The 21541-nt window shown below is 38.2% G+C and overlaps 1 protein-coding gene across 1 annotated transcript in view; it reads left to right on the top strand.

Moving 5' to 3' along the window:
* Nucleotides 1-18138, top strand: part of NIBAN1 (niban apoptosis regulator 1) — a 2689070-nt gene extending 2670932 nt beyond the window's left edge. The window contains exon 14 of the mRNA XM_044085307.1: nt 16163-18138. Within this exon, the coding sequence (XP_043941242.1) occupies nt 16163-17553 (1391 nt within the window). The 3' untranslated portion in view covers nt 17554-18138. The remainder of the gene's footprint in view (nt 1-16162) is intronic.
* The last annotated feature ends 3403 nt before the right edge of the window (nt 18139-21541 follow it).

Genomic DNA, 21541 nt, shown 5'->3' with positions numbered 1-21541 from the left:
CTGTCGCTAGGCATCATGGGATAAGGGGTAGCCTTGAGCCAGTAAACAGCTCTCGAGCTATTGAGGATGGCCAAGTCGGAACCGAGGATAGGCTCCGATCCCAACCAGCAAGAAAGAAGGCGAAATGAAGACAACTAACATGGAACGTTATGGTAGGTACATAACTTCTTTTTCCCTGGGAAAGCTGTTCCTGCCATTAATAACCCAGTTTGTCCAAACTTTCCTGTCAAACGGCAACAGAAAACAAAGTATGTATCTTCTGATCCAGTTTCAATGGACATGAGTAGTTTATTAAGTCTTTCTCATGGTCTTGTACAGGCTATTGACCCGTCTTATCAGCTGGTTTCTGGTTCAAGAAAAAGCATGTTATCTGAATCTCTCTGTCAAGGATTCTCTTTCTCAGAATGTGCTAGTGTTTTCAGTAGAAGACTGAGGTTTCTCAGTCCCTCAGAAAATACTATGGATTGCTACAGCTGGAATTCCCAGAACTCCCTCCTACCTCCGCCCCCCACCCCACCTCAGCGCTGTCGGCATTGCAGGATGTGTTTGTTTCAGCCCGTGGTTTCCCTGATAGCCAGCCTGCTGCACCTAAGATATATTGAATGTGCAAAGTTTCTCAGTCTTTCAACTGTCTTTACACTCATCCCAGACCTGACCCAGCAGCTGTAGCTTTAGTTAATCCACCTGCTGCCAAGCATGTTGTTAACTCTAATCCTTCGTCCAGGGTTGCCAGACGTCCCTATTTGGGCGGGACTGTCACGAGATCAGCAGCCTGATCCCGAGTCCCGCCCTGCTGGTTTAAATCCCGGCCAGCCTCCGCTTTGTTTGTTTTTTTTGTTTTTTTTGATTGTCCCGTATACCTGGCATACGGGCCAATCAAAAATTGCTAAACATGGAGCTTCTTGTGTTCCGCATTAAACACGAGAAGCTCCGTGTTTAGTGATTTTTGATTGGCCCATATGCCGGTATACGGGCCAATCAAAAATCGCTAAATACAGAGCTACTTGTGTTGAATGCGGAACTGCAATGCATTAAAGACGAGTGCAGAGCTACTGAGCTACTGTTCTTTAATGTGGAACAAAGACTTTTTTTTTTTTTTTTTGGTCTTCACTTGCTGTGAAATTTTTTTTTTTTTAATTTGGTCTTCACTTGCCGTGAGACCTTCTGTTTTTTTTTTTGTCCCTACCTGGGGGGCTTGAAATCTGGCAACTCTGCCTTCGTCTGACAAGGTTGGTACAACGATAAGTTTGGGAAAAAGATGAAAGCTTCAGCAACTTTAATTTTCAGAATTTGGGATTTTCAGTTTCATATGTTAAAAGTTTATTCAGACTAATTGTGAAAATATGATGTAAGTTTTATCTGCAGTTCCTTCCTTTGAGGAAAATTCTGCTTTGGGTGGTTTAAGTTCTTCTTTTTCTCAGGTCACTACTAAAAGTGCTTTTATGACTCTGTAGATACTACAGTCAGGGCTGCTGACACAGTGAGTTATCAGAACCTCCCACAGGATGTAAAAAAATGAGATGTTAAATTCTCCTTTGGATAGTTATTTAGTTTTAGATCCTTTGCTGCAGAGGTTGTCAAAAATGTGGTGAGAGGGGTAAGTGGATATAGGGAATCTCTCAGTTTTTTTACCTGCCTTCTCTAAATTTTCGAAGGGGTTTTCTGCTCTCTTGTCCAGTTTTGACAAGAAGCAAAACAAACACTCTCAGTAAAATGCTAAAAAGCAGACGTAAAAACAATGGCAGGAAGTTTCAGGAACCCCTCCCCAGAACAAAGAGCAGTCAAATAAGTCAGAATGACTTTGTAAGGGACCTTTCCCCCACCAATTTCCTTAAAGTGCTCTACAACACCAAATGTACTTATGTGGGTCTTGTTAGCCATTCTGGGTTGTATTATAGGCAGTGTCAAGCAGGTCTGTGATGATCACTTCCTTAAGTTGTTCAGACTAAGCCTTTCCATGGGCTGTGGTGGCTGCACCACTGACCCAAGCAACTTTAGACCTCTCAATCTTACTAGTCTTGACTGCCAAGCCATAAAACACATTTACTGACCTCATAAATTAGGACATTAATCATGCTGGACCTGCAACAATTCAGATTTATTAAGGGCAGGTTATGCCTCCTCAGTCTTGTGAAGTTCTTTAACAAGGTCACACAGAATGTGAACAGTAGTCACAGTGATCACACTGTCTACCTGGATCTAGCAAAAGGATTTGATATCATACCACACAATGGGGTTGTAAACAGGCTAATGGCCTTAAACATTGACCTGTATATGGCAAGATAGATTGATAGATTGCAAACTGGGTCAAGGACAGAATGCATGTTGTCAGAGGTAGTGATGCCTTCTAGTTAAGGAAAAGGGACCAGTGGCATTCCACAGGAGGTCCACAATGGGCCCCCTCTTTTTTAGCATTTGTTCCTTTGTTCTCAACATTATCAAAGATGTTTGGCTGGCTAAGTTCACCAATGATTTCAGGTTGAAAGGGCTCAAGCTCAATGCTAACAAATACAGTATTATCTCCTTTGGTAAGCAACAAATTACTGCCACTTACTGCAGCAATGACTCCCCACTCTCCAATGAATCTTTTATTGGAGACCTGAGCACTTGGGTAGATGTCTGCCTCTCCCTCAGTCATAATTTAGCAATTCTAGTCAGGAGAGCCTTCTACAGATCACAGTTATTCACCAAGAACATTTCTTCCAAAATCAAGGAAGTTGTTGTTCCCCTGTACTCTGTACTGATTAGACCTATTATAGAATACAGTGTATTTTTTGACATCTGTTTAATCACATTGAAAAACTGAAAAGACCGCAGAGATTCCTAACAAAAAGAATCTCGGACCTTAAAAATCTCAGTTATTAGGAAAGTCTAGAGTAACTGTCCCTGTAATCAGTGTCATACTGACTGTTGAAGGAAGACCTATGTCCTGCTTTCCATGCCGTCAGGGATCCCATTATTCAAACCCTTCTTTTTCTCAATGTGTCAAAAGGTACAGCATATTCTAGAATTTACATCAGTGAATAAATAAAACTAAATGGAGATATAAACTCATCACCCAGTGTCTCCCCTGGTCTGAAATTGACTCATTTTACATGTCAACCAGTGTGACTGGCAGTTTGCTTTCAGACATACTTAGATAGTTGGATGGGTACCCCAAAATGCACTTGGAAATAAGCAGGCCTTGCCCTCCTTTAAAAGGTTGATTGAGCCTGAGGGTGGTTATTAGCAGGCACACATGACCTCTAGTCTAATAGGCTTGTATTCCTATGAAGTGTAGTTATCATACTTGCACGCTCCCAGCTGCAAGGCATGTGCCTGATGCATAGAGCCTGAAAATGGAGACTCCAAATTAGATACAAGCAGGTGTTTATGAGTAGTGCAGCAAAAGAATAATGAGGAGCTTTCAGACACGTTAAAATAAGGTAAGGTTACTAGACATAACAGCCGGAATTGTCTGATTCTGGTATATAGTTTTCACTAAGTTTCAGTTTCAAAAAGGAAAGGAATTTATTTGTATATCCAAGAATATATATAGATATCTAAAAAGCATGATAGATACAGATATTTAAGAAGCATGAGGTTTTAAGTTATAGTATAAATAACTTAGTTTCTTTGGTAATATTTGAACATGAACATGACTACATTGTTGATACAAATGTATTTCTTTCTCAGCTAAGAAAAATAAACACTTGTACAGATTAAGAGCCATCATTTTACTTTGTACTGCTTTGGGTATGCTGTGGGCTTGACTGGACATGTCTTTGTTGAATGCTAGGCCAACTTTGAAGACACCACAGAGAAAACACAGTTTAATCCTTTCCCCTCAGTGTGTCTTAATGCAATCACCTATAAGGGCAATCCCATAGCTGCACAAAACACTGCCCAGAGTGCTTGCAGATCATCCAGATTAGTACATAATTACACATTGATATAAATGACAAACTAAAGATGTCTATTTTTCTGCACTGTTATGTGTAATGTTCTCTCTCATAAAAGGTACTTTTAACATCTTTTTAGGACTGGGGCAAATCAGATTGCTAAAGGTCACATCTAAAAGATGGCACCATCAAAAATGTACAACATCCTAATGAGTCACCCAAACTACACTAAATATGGATAACTGCAGTGCTGAGTACTATGAAAAACTGGGACAAGAATCCACAAAGTTTTAGGTTTTTGTTTTTCACATGGTAGTGTTTTTTATGTAAAAAAATATTTTGTCCCAGCTCTCACTACTTAGCAGGTGACTAAAATGGACTTGTCATCCAAAATGATATGTGATAATGATTTTAAAAAAAAAATTAAAAATTGCCTGACGATGTCATCCCCACACTGCTCAGCACTATAAACCACAGCACAAAATCCCAGTATACATCTCAAATGTCCCTAATTTTCAGAGATGTCTGATTTCTGGCTCTAAACTATGCTCTGTCCTTCCTAAAAGTGTTGATATTTGAGAAAAAGAATTGTATCAACATTATAAATAGCAGTATTGTACAGTAAAAGCATATTAACATTCATTTTTTAGGCGGTGTTCCAAAGACCAAATTACCACTGTAATAGCTACAAACAAATGCAATCTGATGGTCATATTGCTCAACGCTAAGTCTAAATCTCAAAATGCACTCACTCGAGGCACTCCCTAAAATGGAGAACATCGACATTTGTGCTGTAACAGAGACCTGGTTTCAAGGCAGCAGAAAGCACCCCTGCACTACCAGGCTGTAACTCATTCCACACCTTTCAGCCCCAGAACGTAGACTGAAGCTCCAAAGATGGTGGTGTTTACATATTCATAAAGGATGCGCACACCTCCAGACTGGTAACCCAACATAATGCATCAGAGATACTTCAGGTGCAGCTAACATTGGGTAAGACAGCAATTCAGGTCATAGCCTGCTGTACGTCCCCAACCATGTCCCAAGACTCACACTCCACATTCCTAAGCACCCTGGAGAATGTTAGGGTCCAACCTAACACTCTCTTGCTAGGCAACTTCAACTACCCCTCCATTAACTGGGTAAACTACTCATGTACCAATATGAAAAATTATATGGATGCTTACTGCTGCTTGCTGTGGGATTTGAAGTCTTCTTAAGACACTCAGTCTTGCTGGCTGGATTCTGCTAAAATTCAAAGTCTGGTTATATTTGCATTCACAGTCTGATGCATACAGAAACTTGCAGAATATACACTGATGAGAGAATATACTTTGCAGCATCAACTTTAGAGAGCAGTAACAAATAACTTTTTATAATAAACCAAACGGACCAATGTTGCAGCTTAAAAGTACTGTTCCAACTTTACTTCTCATATAGTACAGATGATGTGAGAGGTATAACATTTACCTCAGGACAAATGAGTCCCTACCATACCTCTAACATAACTGGATTCATACAGCTCTTTATATACAGTTTTAGTCCTCTTGGCATTCTATTTTGGAGAATTGCTCATCCTGTAGAAACAATACTAAGCTTCCTTGTTTAACAATGTCTTGTAAGAGACCAGCTTTTCTGACAGTGTGAACATCCTGTATTCTATTTGGATCTTTGTATAAGAACATCTGTTCTTTTGCCAATGCTGATAACAGTGTCCTGTTGTCCATGCAGAAAAACATGTTTTTGAGGAAACACATTGCCACAGTGTCATTGTCCATTCTTTAAAAGCAGATTTTGCAGTTTTGCTCTTGCATACATCCTGTTTTTAAGTCTGTAAGGGAAAAATGTCCATTCAGCAGGTTCCTTATTTTCCAAGCCATGGTAATTTAGTATGTTTGCTGATTACATATTACTAAACTCTGTTTCTGCATTTAAGCAAGCTTTTTCTTTCAGCATATTTACAACAGAATTAATTTCAGCCTTATATTCATAATATCTAACAATTCCCTCTGTTTTTAAACATACTCAAAACATTTTATATAGAAAACACATTAAGAAACAAACCTATAGTCTTCTTTTGCTACAAGTCAAAATGCAATTTTACATAGTTAATACAATGATATTAAGTATTACTACAAAACTGAATGTATTTAAAACTTTTTTCTTTTGCAGACTATTCTGTGAAAATATTTTATCAATTATGAGCTGTGTCTGCTTTAATGTTATTTTTTTTAACTTGATCAATTTATTCTTTTGCAATCACAGAATTTAATTTATGACTCAGAACTGTTCCATTAACTCTTTGCAACTGTTGAATTAACTATAAGAGACAATAACTATGTGGTACTGCAAGCATTTATACACTGCTGAAAATATACAGTTTTAATGTCATTTTAACCATAACATTGTGATCATGTCTTTGAACTGCCCATTAACATCTTGGTAAAGTACTGAACTGGGCTTAGATAATAAATATTTGAAAGCAATTATTTTACTGGGTTAAAACTAGTGATATTACAACTTGACAAATTAGTTTTGAACTTATTACAATGTATCCTGATCAGTATGTATTTACACAGACTGTTTGCTATTCATGCATTTCAATCTAGTAGGTACCCTGGACCCATTGTTTTCTTTAAATATGTTTTTTTCACACATATTCATTACTAGACATTAATTTCATTTGTACTGAATTCTTCTGCATTTGTACATACAAACACTATCATTTGTACTGAAATTTTCTACATTTGTACATACAAAGACTGTAAAGTACATTTAGTCTAATCTTACAGATTTAATAACATTAATATTAAGCAAAATCTTGGAAAATGTTTGTCTCTTTAGAAATATCTAGTGGAACTGATACTGATATGTCCTGTTATTTTAAACTACATACTCAGCAATTAAAAATATTCATGCTTTTTTATACCAACATTGTTTTGCCAAAAACATGTTAAAATAGTGACCAATCTTGTTCAGTTTTTTACATGTCTTTACTCTCTTTTGTATAGCTATAATAAAGCAATTTTAAACCATCTCTTGTATAGCTTTACAGTTTAACAGGTTGTAAATACAATTTAATACTAAACAATACAATAATAATCTGGTTTACCAGTATGTCTAATACACTAATACCTGTTTTTTCTTCCCCCTAAAAGAGTATTGTCAAGAAGGAATGAGATATTTCTTCCTGTAGCTTTATTTTAGACCCTTATTGTTTATTTTTTCTGTAGCTTTATTTCAGACCCTTGTTGTTTATTTTTTCTGTAGCTTTATTTCAGACCCTTGTGCAGTACTGCTTATACAGTCAGTGTAAAACTGAGAAAGTGCCCCTCCCCCTGTAGTACTGCAGCACTATTTACCTGCTTTATGCTGTGAGAATAGAATGTATGCCAGCCAAACACTTTGGTAATACATTTATTTTATTAGGTTACTAAACTATAGACCTTTGTCTGATTTGATAATTTTTTATAAAGCTTTTGCTGTTTATTACCACTAGTAGGCATTTACACCCTCCTGCACAATTGTTTTGAACTGTATGTATACTATAGCCCACTTGCTGGCTGTACTTGATGCAACTGAGTTTTTTTTTCTTTTAACATTTACTTGCAAACAGATTATCAGTGACATCTATGCACAATTGTGACATTTATTTATTTATTTATTTATTTATTTTACATTTGTTAACCGGGAGAGTCCGACTGGATACATGTCCATTTTCAGCGGAGGCCCGGGGAGAAAAGCTCCAGGTACATAACAGACATATGAACATTGTTAACTTTATTTATTACATTGCATTTTATTACAATTACTAAATAGTGTTGCCTGTAAACATTTTAACAATTATGTTTTAATAACAATGATGCTTTAAAAAAACTCAAGCTACTTGTCTGGCAATCAGTCTTGTTGTTTATCTTATCTTTCCAACATTTTCTGTAACTATTCATTCAGTCTAGGAAGGCCTAAGCTCACATTTTATACTCTATAAACTATAGTTAATTCTTTTGACATTTTTCCTTTAATCTGATTGTGATCTGCATAACTATGCATTTATACTACATAAATAGACACTACTTTATAATTAGCTCACATGGATTTCAGTATTTTTTACTTATTTATTTAACTATTTAACTGTCCTGCCATTAATTTTACAAAAACTGTTTGACTAATGCCATCTGTGATTTTATTTATTTTTAAAATTCAGAACTTTAACTGTTTGGTGTTACTATACAATTATAACATATGTTTATTTATATTTGCTGTTGTCTGCCTTTTGCTTTTGTGCATTGTAAACAAATGTACTCTAGATGAAAAGAACACACATGCATGTCTGTCTTGTATATGTATATCTTTATACAAGCATGTCAGTCTTGTGACTTTACCTTTTTACTCTTATTATCTATTTTTATTCAATTTTATACACTAGAACTGTTTTGTGTAACTATTTTTATTTAATTTTTATACGCTAAAACTGTTGTGTACCTTTTGACTATGCTATGAGAATAGCAGTTAATATGGTCTATTTTACTGCACTACTAATAAATGTCTTGCTTTAACTGAATGAAAGTAAAACATTGTCTTTACCATTGTACCATGTATGTTTAACCATTTTCAAAACATAAACATATTATAAAATATATTTCTTTTGCACAGATTAGCTGTGTATGCAGGAAGTTCCCTTCTTTGTCAGTTCAGCTAATTTATTTCCTTTATCCTGCAACTGCTGTTGAATTTCCTGTAATGTTGCATGGTTTTTCTGACATTCTTTAGTAAGCTGTTCTGCTGAATTTGAAACTCCTATGCACTTTTGAAAAGATGTATGTGTAACTTGTCTAAGCTTCCTGAACTCATTGTGTCTGTCTTTTAGAAGTTTACTACATTCCTTTGTAACAAAATGTGCTAGGGATTCTATCAGTAACTGATTTGACTCACATGTGGTGACAGGACATAACTGTTCAACATCTGAATGTAATGGAAACACTTTACCCTTAGTTAATTTTTTATCATGAACAGATCTGTCTTCACAGTCTATTTTTTTAGCAATACCATGCAATACTTTTTTATGGCATAATACACGAAATGCAGTTTTTGTTGAAGCACACAATAAACATTTGTCATATTTCACATTGTTTTCTTTGAGATACCAGTCAAATATTGTAATACATTTGCATAATGCCTTACTATCAACTTGCCCTAATAAGGTTTTACATTTACTAATATGCTGTGTATACCAACATTGCAATTTACTAAAGTTTGGTTTACTCCTGCATGAATTATAAATACTATCCATACTGTCTAATATACAAACTGTCTAAGAATATACAAACTATGTAAGAATATACAAACTGTTTAACATCATCCACACTAAATATGTGACACAGAAAAAAAGTCTTACCAGTTAGCAAGAAAACAGGTGATCAGGCTGTTGTTGCTGATGGCTAGAAATTTTTCAGAGTCACTTGAGAAGCTGGTGAAGCACAACAGGCAGCGGACTGCTGTACAAGTGGACATTCATCTTTTCTTGGAGAATTTATGGCACTGTGAATTTCTTGAACTAGTCTCACTCCGGATTTTAGACGTCTAAAAAACTTTACTACTGCAAGCTGCATAAACTGGAATACTTCTGTTTAGGATTTACACATACGTACAAATGTTAGTTACTGCAATTTGACTGAAGTGATCCTCTGCAGGGCTTACCATCATTCCCCCTGTGTTTGAATTGCAGATTGTAGGTTCAAATGCAGGCTAGCTTGCCATTGAAAAATTATATGGATGCTTACTGCTGCTTGCTGTGGGATTTGAAGTCTTCTTAAGACACTCAGTCTTGCTGGCTGGATTCTGCTAAAATTCAAAGTCTGGTTATATTTGCATTCACAGTCTGCTGCATACAGAAACTTGCAGAATATACACTGATGAGAGAATATACTTTGCAGCATCAACTTTAGAGATCAGTAACAAATAACTTTTTATAATAAACCAAACGGACCAACGTTGCAGCTTAAAAGTACTGTTCCAACTTTACTTCTCATATAGTACAGATGATGTGAGAGATATAACATTTACCTCAGGACAAATGAGTCCTTACCATACCTCTAACATAACTGGATTCATACAGCTCTTTATATACAGTTTTAGTCCTCTTGGCATTCTATTTTGGAGAATTGCTCATCCTGTAGAAACAATACTAAGCTTCCTTGTTTAACAATGTCTTGCAAGAGACCAGCTTTTCTGACAGTGTGAACATCCTGTATTCTGTTTGGATCTTTGTATAAGAACATCTGTTCTTTTGCCAATGCTGATAACAGTGTCCTGTTGTCCATGCAGAAAAACATGTTTTTGAGGAAACACATTGCCACAGTGTCATTGTCCATTCTTTAAAAGCAGATTTTGCATTTTTGCTCTTGCATACATCCTGTTTTTAAGTCTGTAAGGGAAAAATGCCCATTCAGCAGGTTCCTTATTTTCCAAGCCATGGTAATTTAGTATGGTTGCTGATTACATATTACTAAACTCTGTTTCTGCATTTAAGCAAGCTTTTTCTTTCAGCATATTTACAACAAAATTAATTTCAGCCTTATATTCATAATATCTAACACCAATACACTTGCCCAAAGTTTCCTGGAGTTCATTAATTCCAATGCCCTGGACCAGCTCATTCTTACCCCCACTAGAGGTAGCAACATCCTTGACAAGGTCATTACTAACATGGGCAACCATTGCTCTGCACCAGTAGTCAGCTTCTCCCTGGTTAGATCCAACCACAAAATAATCACTTTGTAAATCCACATCCCTCCCACCCCCCCTGCAAAGGTAACCATCATGAAAAACTTCTCCAAAGCTAACTTTGGGATCCTAAAAACAGAGGTGGCTAAATTCACAGCACCCATGCAAATGGAGAATAGTTGCGTGACTGCAGAATCATACACCAATGCACTGTACGAACACGTACACAAATGCATGGATCTCACCATACCCAACAGAAACAAGACATACTCCTCCAAAAAAGGAAGCCAATCTGGTGGTCCCCTGCCATAAACAAACTCTACAACAGAAGGAGGAAACTGATGCGGAATAAGGTGAAGTCCCAAGACTGGAAAAACTCCCTTATCTGCCTCAACAAAAAGTTGAGCTCCCTCATCAAGTCCTCTAAAGCTAGGTATGAAAACAGAATTGCAGCAGATAGTAAAGACAACCACAAGGCCTTCTATAGTTATGTAAATAATCTCCACGACAATACCCAGATTTGCTCTGAGCTACTGCACAATGGTACCTCCTATACCGAGCCAACAGATATTGCCAGTATACTGGCCGACAGATTCAGTGCCAACTTTACCCCCCTCTCCCCGTCAAAGGACCTATCACAATACCAGTAGATTTCCAGGCACCCAGTATTACTGCTGCACAGGTTAAAACAGCACTGTCCAAGACCAAGAATACAACTTCTATGGGACCTGACAATATCCCTGGTTGTATTCTACATGAACTACAGAGTGAACTGGCACCTCACTTGTGTGCTCTGTTCAGTCACAGCCTCATCTCAGGCTCTGTCCCTGCTGAATGGCGCACTGCTACAGTTATCCCTCTCCACAAAGGAGTAGCAACTACAGACCCTGGGAGCTATCGTCCCATTAGCCTGACGAGTCCGATGTGCAAAGCTATGGAACACATCATCATGGACCTAATAAACAAGAATATAGGGAATCTCCAAACTCTGGATGCCACACAGTTTGGTTTTGCGATGGGTAGATCATGCCTGCTCAACTTGGTCGACTTCCTTGAGTCAGTCACCAGAGCTGTGGATGAAGGCAAGGTGATTCATACAGCCTACCTTGATCTGGCCAAGGCTTTTGATACCATTTCCTACTCAGGAATCATAGAAAAACTCACTAAGCTTGGCATCAACCCCTATATCACTAGTTGGGTTGCAAACTGGCTCACAGATAGAACCCACAGTGTGAAAGTAGCTCACTCCAAGTCAGACTGCCGATTAGTCACGAGTGGAGTCCCACAGGGTTTGGTCCTGGGTCCTCTCCTGTTTGGTATCTACTTCTCTGAAGTCCAGGTCAACACGAAGGAATTCTGGCTGACAATGTTTGCAGACGATTGCAAGTTGGGAGCTATTATTAACTCCCCTAATGATGCTGACATCCTACCGAATGGCCTCACTGTGACCAATGACTGGTGTCAGAACCATGGCCTTAAGCTCAATGCCAAAAGATGTGTCGTCATCCCCTTTGGGAAAAACCTGGTTCCCATGAATTACCACATTGATGGTAGTCCACTGAACAGAGAAGACATTATAAGAGATCTGGGAACATAGGTTGATCACCACATTGCCACTGTGGTCAGGAAGTCCTTCTATGTGGCACATCTCATTACTAAGGGTTTTGCATCCAGGAAGAAAGAGGTCATTGTCTCCCTCTACTCTTCCCTCATTAGGCCAGTCATCGAGTACAATGCCCCATTTGGCATGTACCTCACTAGACACCTGCAACAACTGGAGAGGCCACAAAAGTACCTCACAAAGAGGATCCTAGGCCTTAAAGACTTGTCCTATATGGACAGGCTCAAAAAACTCCAACTATTCTCTGTCTCATATCGCCTACTTAGAGGCGATCCCTGCTTGACTTACAAAGCCATGTCTGACCCATCTCTGCTAGAAATCCTACATCTAATGAAATCCCAATACCTCCACACCACATGCTCCAGCGACCTCAACCTCATTACCACAATTAACAGAACATGCTGGAGGGACAGGTTCATAACCCAGAGACTGCCCATGCTATGGAACAGACTTACATACATGTCAAGCATAGCACCTTGCTGACATTCTTCCAGAGAAATCTTGATGAGTGGATGGGAAACAGAAAATTCACCCCAGGGATAACACTAGTGGCTCTACTCGACAGAGGCACTGGGAACTAAGGTCAGGTGGAACTATGCCAGGCTAATACTATGGCTAGGCTTGTAAAGGTCCCAGAGCCATTAGCCTAGTACACACCTATGAACCTATGAAAAATGTACAGGCTGATTGGACAAACCAGTCATCACTCATTGTAAATCCAACATTCCCTCACAGGAAGAAATTCCATTTTCGTCATGGCACACAGAGAATTTAAATGAAAAACAATAACAGTTTCCCTAATTAGTAAACTGCAGAATATATTAAACAAACAAAAATTATGATTTCTATACTCATGCCTATTAGAAGTTCCATGGCATACCTCTTACAAAACACATCTTTCATTATTTAGTGACTTCATTCCTCAATGTGTGTCTTTGTGGATTTAGAGAAAGCATATGACAGGGTGCCTAGAGAGGAGTTGTATTGTATGAGGAAGTCGAGAGTGTCAGAGAAGTATGTAAGAGTGGTACAGGATATGTACGAGGGTAGTGTGACAGTGGTGAGGTCAGCAGTGGGAGTGACGGATGCGTTTAAGGTGGAGGTGGGATTACATCAAGGATCAGCTCTGAGCCCTTTCTTATTTACAATGGTGATGGACAGGTTGACAAATGAGATCAGACAGTAGTCCCCATGGACTATGATGTTTGCAGATGACACTGTGATCTGTAGCGAGAGTAGGGAACAGGTGGAGGAGACCCTGGAGAGGTGGAGATATGCTCTAGAGAGAAGAGGAATGAAAGTCAGCAGGACTAAGACAGAATATATGTGTGTGAATGAGAGGGAGGACAGAGGAATGGTGAGGATGCAGGGAGTAGAGGTGGCAAAGGTGAATGAGTTTAAGTACTTGGGATCAACAGTTCAGAGTAATGGTGAGTGTGGAAGAGAGGTGAAGAAGAGAGTACAGGCAGGATGGAGTGGGTGGAGAAGAGTGTCAGGAGTGATTTGTGACAGACGAGTACCAGTAAGAGTGAAAGGGAAGGTCTACAAAAGGGTAGTGAGACCAGCTATGTTATATGGGTTGGAGACAGTGGCATTGACAAAAAGGCAGGAGTCAGAGCTTGATGTGGCAGAGCTGAAGATGTTAAGATTTGCACTGGGTATGACAAGGATGGACAGGATTAGGAATAAGTATATTAGAGGTTCAGCCCAGGTTGGAAGGTTTGGAAACAAATCCAGAGAGGCAAGATTACGTTAGTTTGGACATGTGCTGAGGAGGGATGCAGAGTATATTGGGAAAACGTTGCTAAGGATGAAGCTGCCAGGTAACAGGAAAAGATGAAGGCCTAAGATAAGGTTTATGGATGTGGTGAGAGAGGACATGCAGGTGGTTGGTATGGCAGAGCAAGATGCAGAGGACAGGAAGAAATGGAAACAGCTGATCTACTGTGGCGACCCCTAATGGGAGCAGCCGAAAGAAGAAGAAGATTCCTCAATGATGTGCCATATAACTGCAACTTTTATCAAGAACAGACCAAAAGTATGAGGCAACTAGTTCTGCATTCTGCAAAAATCTAGTTACACGACTCTCTACAAAACATCCCACAACACAGGCCACTCCAGTGGCATAGAGGGATAAAGCCCTAGCCCTAACTACGAAACTGCTGACTCGAGTCGATTAGTAGCTTGAGAGTCCAGTGTAATAGCAGAGAAATATGAGGGGAGGAAGATCACTGATGACACTCCCTAAAGAAAAAGCATAGTCCAAAGAGGGAAATTGCCCTTGTATTCAACCACCAAGCATGGCGGGTGGGGGGAGGGGGGACAAGGAAATGGAAAAGTGACTAGGGCATATAAAATTTAAAAAAAAACACCAGATGGAAGCACATATGGCCAAGCATCTGGGACACCTTTAAGATCCACAGCTGGCCCCCAAAACACCGGAGCAGGTCTGGGGGGTTAGGATGCTGGTAGATCTGGCAGGGATGTGGGGCACTGGGGGCCAGTCCAGTTTCAATGAGGTCTGAGGGGACAAAAAAATCTCACAGCATTCTCATTTAAAAAAAAATGGTAAAGACAGCAATGTATTGTGTAGCCATAGATCATGCAAGCAGTACATATCTTTTATGCCACAGGCTACCAGAAACTGACAGAAGTGCACTAAAGTCCTTTATACAATGCCATTATTTATGAAACTTAAAACTTTATTTTCCTTAAATAATGTCATTGTATACTGGGTAAGGCCATTCTATAACCAAATGAGATAAGCTATTCTGAGCACAAAAAGGGAAATCAGCTAGGCTTAAAATGGCCCACAAGGGCAGCTAGCCTAGTACTTAACTATCAACCTTTGCCTACTTCTGTGGTGGATAATGCAGGAATTTCCATAGTCGCCTTTGTTTAATCACTTGGGCTTTGCCCTTGTGATCAAACCATGCCAATCCTGGGTAAATTCTGTGTTACTCACAGCCAGTCGTGGCTTATGGCTAAATTATAATTACAGATTTCCTTTTGCTTCATAAAGTACACTTTAATTTGCACTCTTATTTTCTCAGCTGTAAGGGGTAATTTACCAACATTTAAAGAAAACATAGTCTCTGATTTGGGGACTCTTGTTTTGATTATTTATGGATTTTTCTCAGATTCTGGAGGTAAGTAGATAAGAGCTATGCCATAAATGTTTTTCACACCTCAGTTATGCAACACTTAAGAGGTCATTATATTAAGATTCACTGAAAATGTTGATGCTCTTTAAGTGTGCATGACTACATTTCATATTTGCCATGCAGATGACACACCTTGGGCACAACTAGCTAGTGTGTATCTCAGTGTGTGTTTAACTGAACATCCATGACAAATTATTAAAATGCTGTAGAATAGTTTTACTTTTATAGGACTTAGCAAAGTGTATGGTACAATAAATGGCATATGTGTTAAGTTTAATTCTTTTAAAGGAAGCAATATAGTAATGTATTTTAGAGGTCCACAAGTGTCCAGATCTAAATGAAGTGCCCACTCTAGTAGCTTTTTATCAAGTATAAACAACCTACCTTGTCTGTCAATAAGTATGAAATAATCCTTAACTGCTCTGTATGTTTTCCTTTAAAGGTTTGAATTGCTTTCTGATCAAACACTGGTAAGCAGCGTGAAACACTAGTGAATTTGAATAAATGTCGGCATCTCATTTGTCACCTTGATGGTGCTTTCTGTTGTTTTCAGCATAAGACTGAAAACATTTAGTTATTTGTAGTGAAACTATCAAAATTACCAATCAGCTCTTAGCATTTTACCTAACCTTTTTAAAGGTCATGTTGAATATTTACATTTTTAAAATGGCTAGTTTTGTTTCTCAGATAAGTCATTGTTTTAGTCATAATCCTCAGTGCAAACCACCTGGTAATAAATATTTAGTGATATATTTATTTTTGTCTTCTTTTAGTGGTAAAAGAAGCTGCAAGCTTAAAGAAACACAATTTGTATGAAGACAGCGCTGAGTTCCCTTGTGCAAGCGAAATCAGTCTGACTGATTCAAAGAGTCCTCCTGGCTCAACACCAGCCAGTCCTGCCAGGGGACTGCCATCTCCAAAGCATTCCCCAGCCAATAAGTTGCAAAGCAGTGATGATAATGTTACATCTCAGGAGAGCCTCTCTAACCAAGCTCCTTGTCGGACAACAACAACAGAACTGCCTCAAAATCCAAACATAGAACAGGGCACCCATGTTAAAGCTGCAGTGCAAGAAACTCTTCTGTCTGACTTCATTGACCAGGATGAGTCTTTTCTAGTAGTCAGTATGAAAAAACACAAACCTGAAATTGAAATGCTTTGTGATGGAAATGATGACAAAAAGGAAACAGGAGAAGAGCAGAAAAGAGTACGATCGACTGAGCCAGCAACCCCTGGTGGTGTAAAGGAAATTCTTGATCTGTTAACAGTGACTGTTGAATTGCCTGTAGACCCAGAAAAACAGCTACAGGATGGAAGTGGAATAGATCAAAGTTCACAAGACATGCAGTATCTCATGTCAGATCTCATCATAAAAGAAGACCAAAGTAGAACAGATTCTGTTTCAAAAGAAGGGCAAGAAATTCCATTAGTTTTGTCAATACACAAGGAAGAGGAACTTAGTCATGGGTTTCCACCATCTCTAGCTGCAGAAGATGCTAAACACATAATGAATGAAAGTACTGAAAAGGGGGATAACTTTCTGTTAGTACAGCCAGTACATGAGAAAGAAATAGATGTAACAGATGATGGCTCCAAAGAGGTGAAAGAGCATCTGTCTGCTCTAAAAATAAGTGATGAACCATGCAAAATGGATGCTGACTTCACAGTAGCACAGACGACACAGGTATTCACTGCAGAAGACAGTCAGGTTGAAAAGGAGAGTAGCACAGAGACTTTCCAAGAACCAGATCCCCAGGAACAGCTGCATGAAGAGCAGAAATTCTCTGCTGAAGACAGATATGTGGAGGTCACCAAACAGCTGAATGATCAGGTGTATATGGGTAGTACAGTGGCTGAATGCCCCACTTCACTCTGTGGTCAAGAAGTAGTTACCACCGAATTTAAAACTGATCCTTCACTCAGTCAGGGTGAAACAAATACATACTACAAAGGTCCTGAAGAACCTTCACGTTCTGAATCTCCAAAGACCAACATGGAGAAAGAAGGCCCTTCCATTAAGTGTAATGGAGTGGACACAGAAACAAACAGCAAAGCAAATGATTCTCCTGAGAGCGAATCAGAACAGAAGCTTTCCCTGAATCTTGACAGTACAGTGTCAGCAGAAAATGCAGATCACATGCCTCAGGATGAAAGCTGTGTTTAGCAACAGAGTATGTTCTAAAAGTTTTATTTAGATTCCTTAACAAACAAGTTTAGCTGAGCTATTGGCATGCAAGATGTAGGAATGTGTTTGTAAATTCTGATGAAATTATGCTGCTTGCAGAAAATGAAGATTAGATTCAAGAATGAAAATGCCTGTCAATATACCACAGATGTCACAAAGCTGCTTCAAAAATATTTAAAAACCAAAGACATTCTGGCATAGTAGTTAACATAGATTACATTAGATTGTAAAATATCAAAATATAATAATCGCATTTACTGCAGGCTGATTATCTTTAGAAATTTAGAAAAAAATATAACAAGTTTATATAGTTTATGATATCATTAACTAATTGAACTAGAATGAAAAAATGTCTTTAAAAATATTAAAAGCCATTTGCCCCTTTGACTACCTGTAGTTGCTGAACTTGAAATGAAGGGAATATCTCATACAAGTCTGTTTTGTATTGCTTAAGTTTCATGCCTTATACATGTAGCAAGTTTTTTTCTGTTTAAGTAAGAAGTTTCAAATAACGTGGTTCTTCTTCTTCTCTGTGGCTTTCAATAAAAACACATGGTCAAGATATTTTCTTGCTAAGAGAACCAGTTAATAGCCCAGCAGGTGATTACTATCCTGCACTATTTTATACACGAATGGTTGTATGTAATTACAGCAAAGTCTTTTACTTTTTATTTATACTGAAAGCAGGTAAAACTGCAGATAGAATCACATTACATTACATTACTGGAACTGAAAACATGTTATTGTGACTTTGCAGGTATTTCTTTGCAAAGCTTTTCTTTTTAATAAGTAGAGATTTTCTTCATCTCTGTAGTAAAACTTGACTTATAGCTCTTATTTCATTATTTTTCCATAGCAAATAAAATGAAAAAAAGCATCTGAATGTGAACTTAAATCTTAACTGCATATGCCACTGTTTTAAGCATTTCTAGATTTGTCTGAGTATTTGTTTAAATGCTGTCACAAATGAAGCAAAGTGCTCAGAATGGAATTTGAAAGAATAAGGAAAGTGCAGTGCTTTTTTAGTGCAGAAAATACCCCAGACAAGGGACTGCACCCCTAAGCCTCATAGTATAAGTAATTCTGAGCTTGTTGCACCATTTGTACCTTGGGGTACGACTGCTCTAACTGTGCAATGATTTCCTTTGATGAATGGTATTTTGGCCACCTGTTTTCTTTTCTAGTTAACTTACTAGTCAATGAGTTCTGAATGGTTGAGTTTCAACTTGTCAGTTAAGACTTGCTGACTTGCTGCTTACCAAACATTGCTTCCTGGTAGTGTGCAAATAGAAGGTTCCTATTTAATCAGTGAATGCTTAAAATAGCGAACGCTGTTTAATAGACACTGTTTACTTGAAATGGTGAAATCCTGAAAGCACGGAACAGCAATTTTTTTCCCAGGGAAAAAAATCACTGGGCTGTTTTTGGGACTTTGCCATTTCCTCCACTATGGTGTGATCTCGGAGTTGGTATATTTAAGTAGGAGGGGTGTGGGGGAACATATTAGGGTTGATTATACAGCGTTCGCTATGTTAAGCATTTGCTGATATAATATAGACCCCAAACAGAAACTATAAGTGGTACCACTGTGTATGTTTTTCCATTTTTTCCTGTCTTTGTGCAACCATGGAGGTAGTATATACAAGTAAGAGGGAGTGCAAGTAAGCTCACCACCCCGCAAAACAAGCTTTTTAAAACAAATTTACTAGGGTTGATGCTTTTTACTTTTTTTTGTCTGGTTGAAGTTTTAAGCAGTTGAAACTTGGGGTGATACAGTAGAACCATGTATTTCAATAGCTGACCATTCTACAACAGCCCAACTTCTAATTTATCGTGCATTTTTTTCTAATTTTGTTACCACTTCTTATTATGGTATGTTTACCGCCCAGTTGCACCTGGGCTCATTACTTTAATATTGCCATAAAATAATGTTCAGAGCATGAACAGGGCATTTACTGCTGTATAGTAAAACATGATTTCTGTCAGTAAGTGAGCTATTTACTCCACATACCAAGATACCCCACTCACGTATTTATAGTGACATAGTTTATGAGTCCTGCCCCTCTTTGGCCAGACTTCCTGGCTACTCTGGTACCTTATCCATATTAACTGGGCTATCTATGGACTGTATGGTCATAAGTTACTGATGGTTCAAGCTCTGATAAATCTGAACACGAGAAACAATACTACCTTCAGCTAGTAGGCATTCTTTGAAATCAGGCTTTGTAAGTAACCACCCTAAACTTGTCTGAGGATACATATTAGTGGCGCATGAAAATGTTACATAATGTGAGGTGAGCTACAATTTTTAATGACCACTGAGTAGAAAATATTAGCTTTATGTATTAGTATTTATTTTTTTCATGTATTTATTTATTTATTTTGCTCCCTGGGTAAATTGGCAGGTAACCCTGACCCTTTTCAGCCATAATGTGGGTCAAGGTATTTACAAAATACAGATGTATATGACAGAAAAAATGAGTATGTGTTACTCTGACATACATCTTGGCTTTGAATAAATTCACTTGTTTTCTGGCAAGAAATTTGATGTAACGTAAAAACTACAGGTATATGTATTAGCTTTACCATCCTAGCAAATTTATGTTTCAGCAGCTTTCTGCTGCGTGCTCCAGGTGGTTTGTTTCTGGTATTTGTAGGTCTGTATTTCAGCATAGCAAAGGGAAGTTAGATACTCATGTAGCATGGTTGGTACTGCAATGTTCCAAACCAGGGGGAAGATAGATACTCATCATGTAGCACGGTTGGTACTACAGCGCATACCTCTCAAGTGTACCTCATTACGAGGAACGTACCTCATTTGGGGTCTTAAAAAGTTCATGTTCCTCGAAGTTCCTCAAAGTTCCACATTGAAAGACTCTGTCACACATTCAGTCTTAGGAATTTTTTAAGTGAAATCCATTGTAAATAGAAATTAATCTTCTTTATAAGTAAAACCAGCATATTTTTAACCATCCTATGACCTTCGTAGTTGAAGTTGTTAGTAAGCCATTAGTATGTGTTCCACATTTTGGTCATTTGTTCCACATTATGAGGGCTAGTGTTCCTCATTTTGGAGATGAAAGGTTGAGAGCTAAACCAGGGGGAAGATAGATACTCATCATGTAGCACGGTTGGTACTACAACATTCTAAATCAGGGGGAAGACAAATACTCATCATGTAGCACGGTTGGTACTACAGCTTTCTAAACCGGGGGAAGATAGCTACTCATCATGTAGCACGGTTGGTGCTAAAACTTTCTAAACCAGGAAACGTTCCATTCCACTTTGCACTACAGATTTGTTCAATGGCATTAGGAAGATATTTTGCAAAACATGATTTCAACTGGACGTAGTCAGGCTTAAAGCACAGTTTGGTAAAATCTGCACTTCAACAAGCCTTGCTTAGTATGTATAGCCACACCATAAACGTCACTTCTGGCGCACTGCAGAGAGCATATTTCATTTTAACATGCTCATTATAAACACACACATTATGTGTATTAACAGTTATGGTCAGTGTGTCTACAATTCTAGCTTTTATCTAATTTCTTAAGAAATAAGGGTTTATGTGGCTAATTGTTATAACACATTCTTGAATCTATAAAGATGTGTATATCTGTTTAGCATAATTTCTCATCTGTTTATATGTTCTGTTCTTTTTTTATGTGATCCTATTCTTATGGATCCTATTCACCCAGGCTGTGTTTATAAATGGTTTGTTGGAGTCAATACACTATCCTGCTAAACAAATCTAAATAAATAAATAAATGAAAGTAAAATTCAGCCTGATGACACCGAAAGGTAAAATTGTTGCCATGAGTTACAGTTTATTGTTATCCCTGAAACAGAATAGGAAAACAGCTTATGAGTGTAATGGGTACCTGAGGGCAAATAACAGAAATAAAGAATTAAATGGTTTCCCAACTGCTACGACTTTGTACTGCCTCCTGTCCTGTCTTTACCCCTT

Source organism: Protopterus annectens, chromosome 10.part0 (assembly GCF_019279795.1).
Source record: "Protopterus annectens isolate FY-2018-M chromosome 10.part0, PAN1.0, whole genome shotgun sequence".
NCBI lineage: Eukaryota > Metazoa > Chordata > Ceratodontiformes > Protopteridae > Protopterus > Protopterus annectens.
The sequence above is the reverse complement of the archived record's forward strand: the minus strand, read 5'-3'. Positions and strand labels throughout refer to the sequence as shown.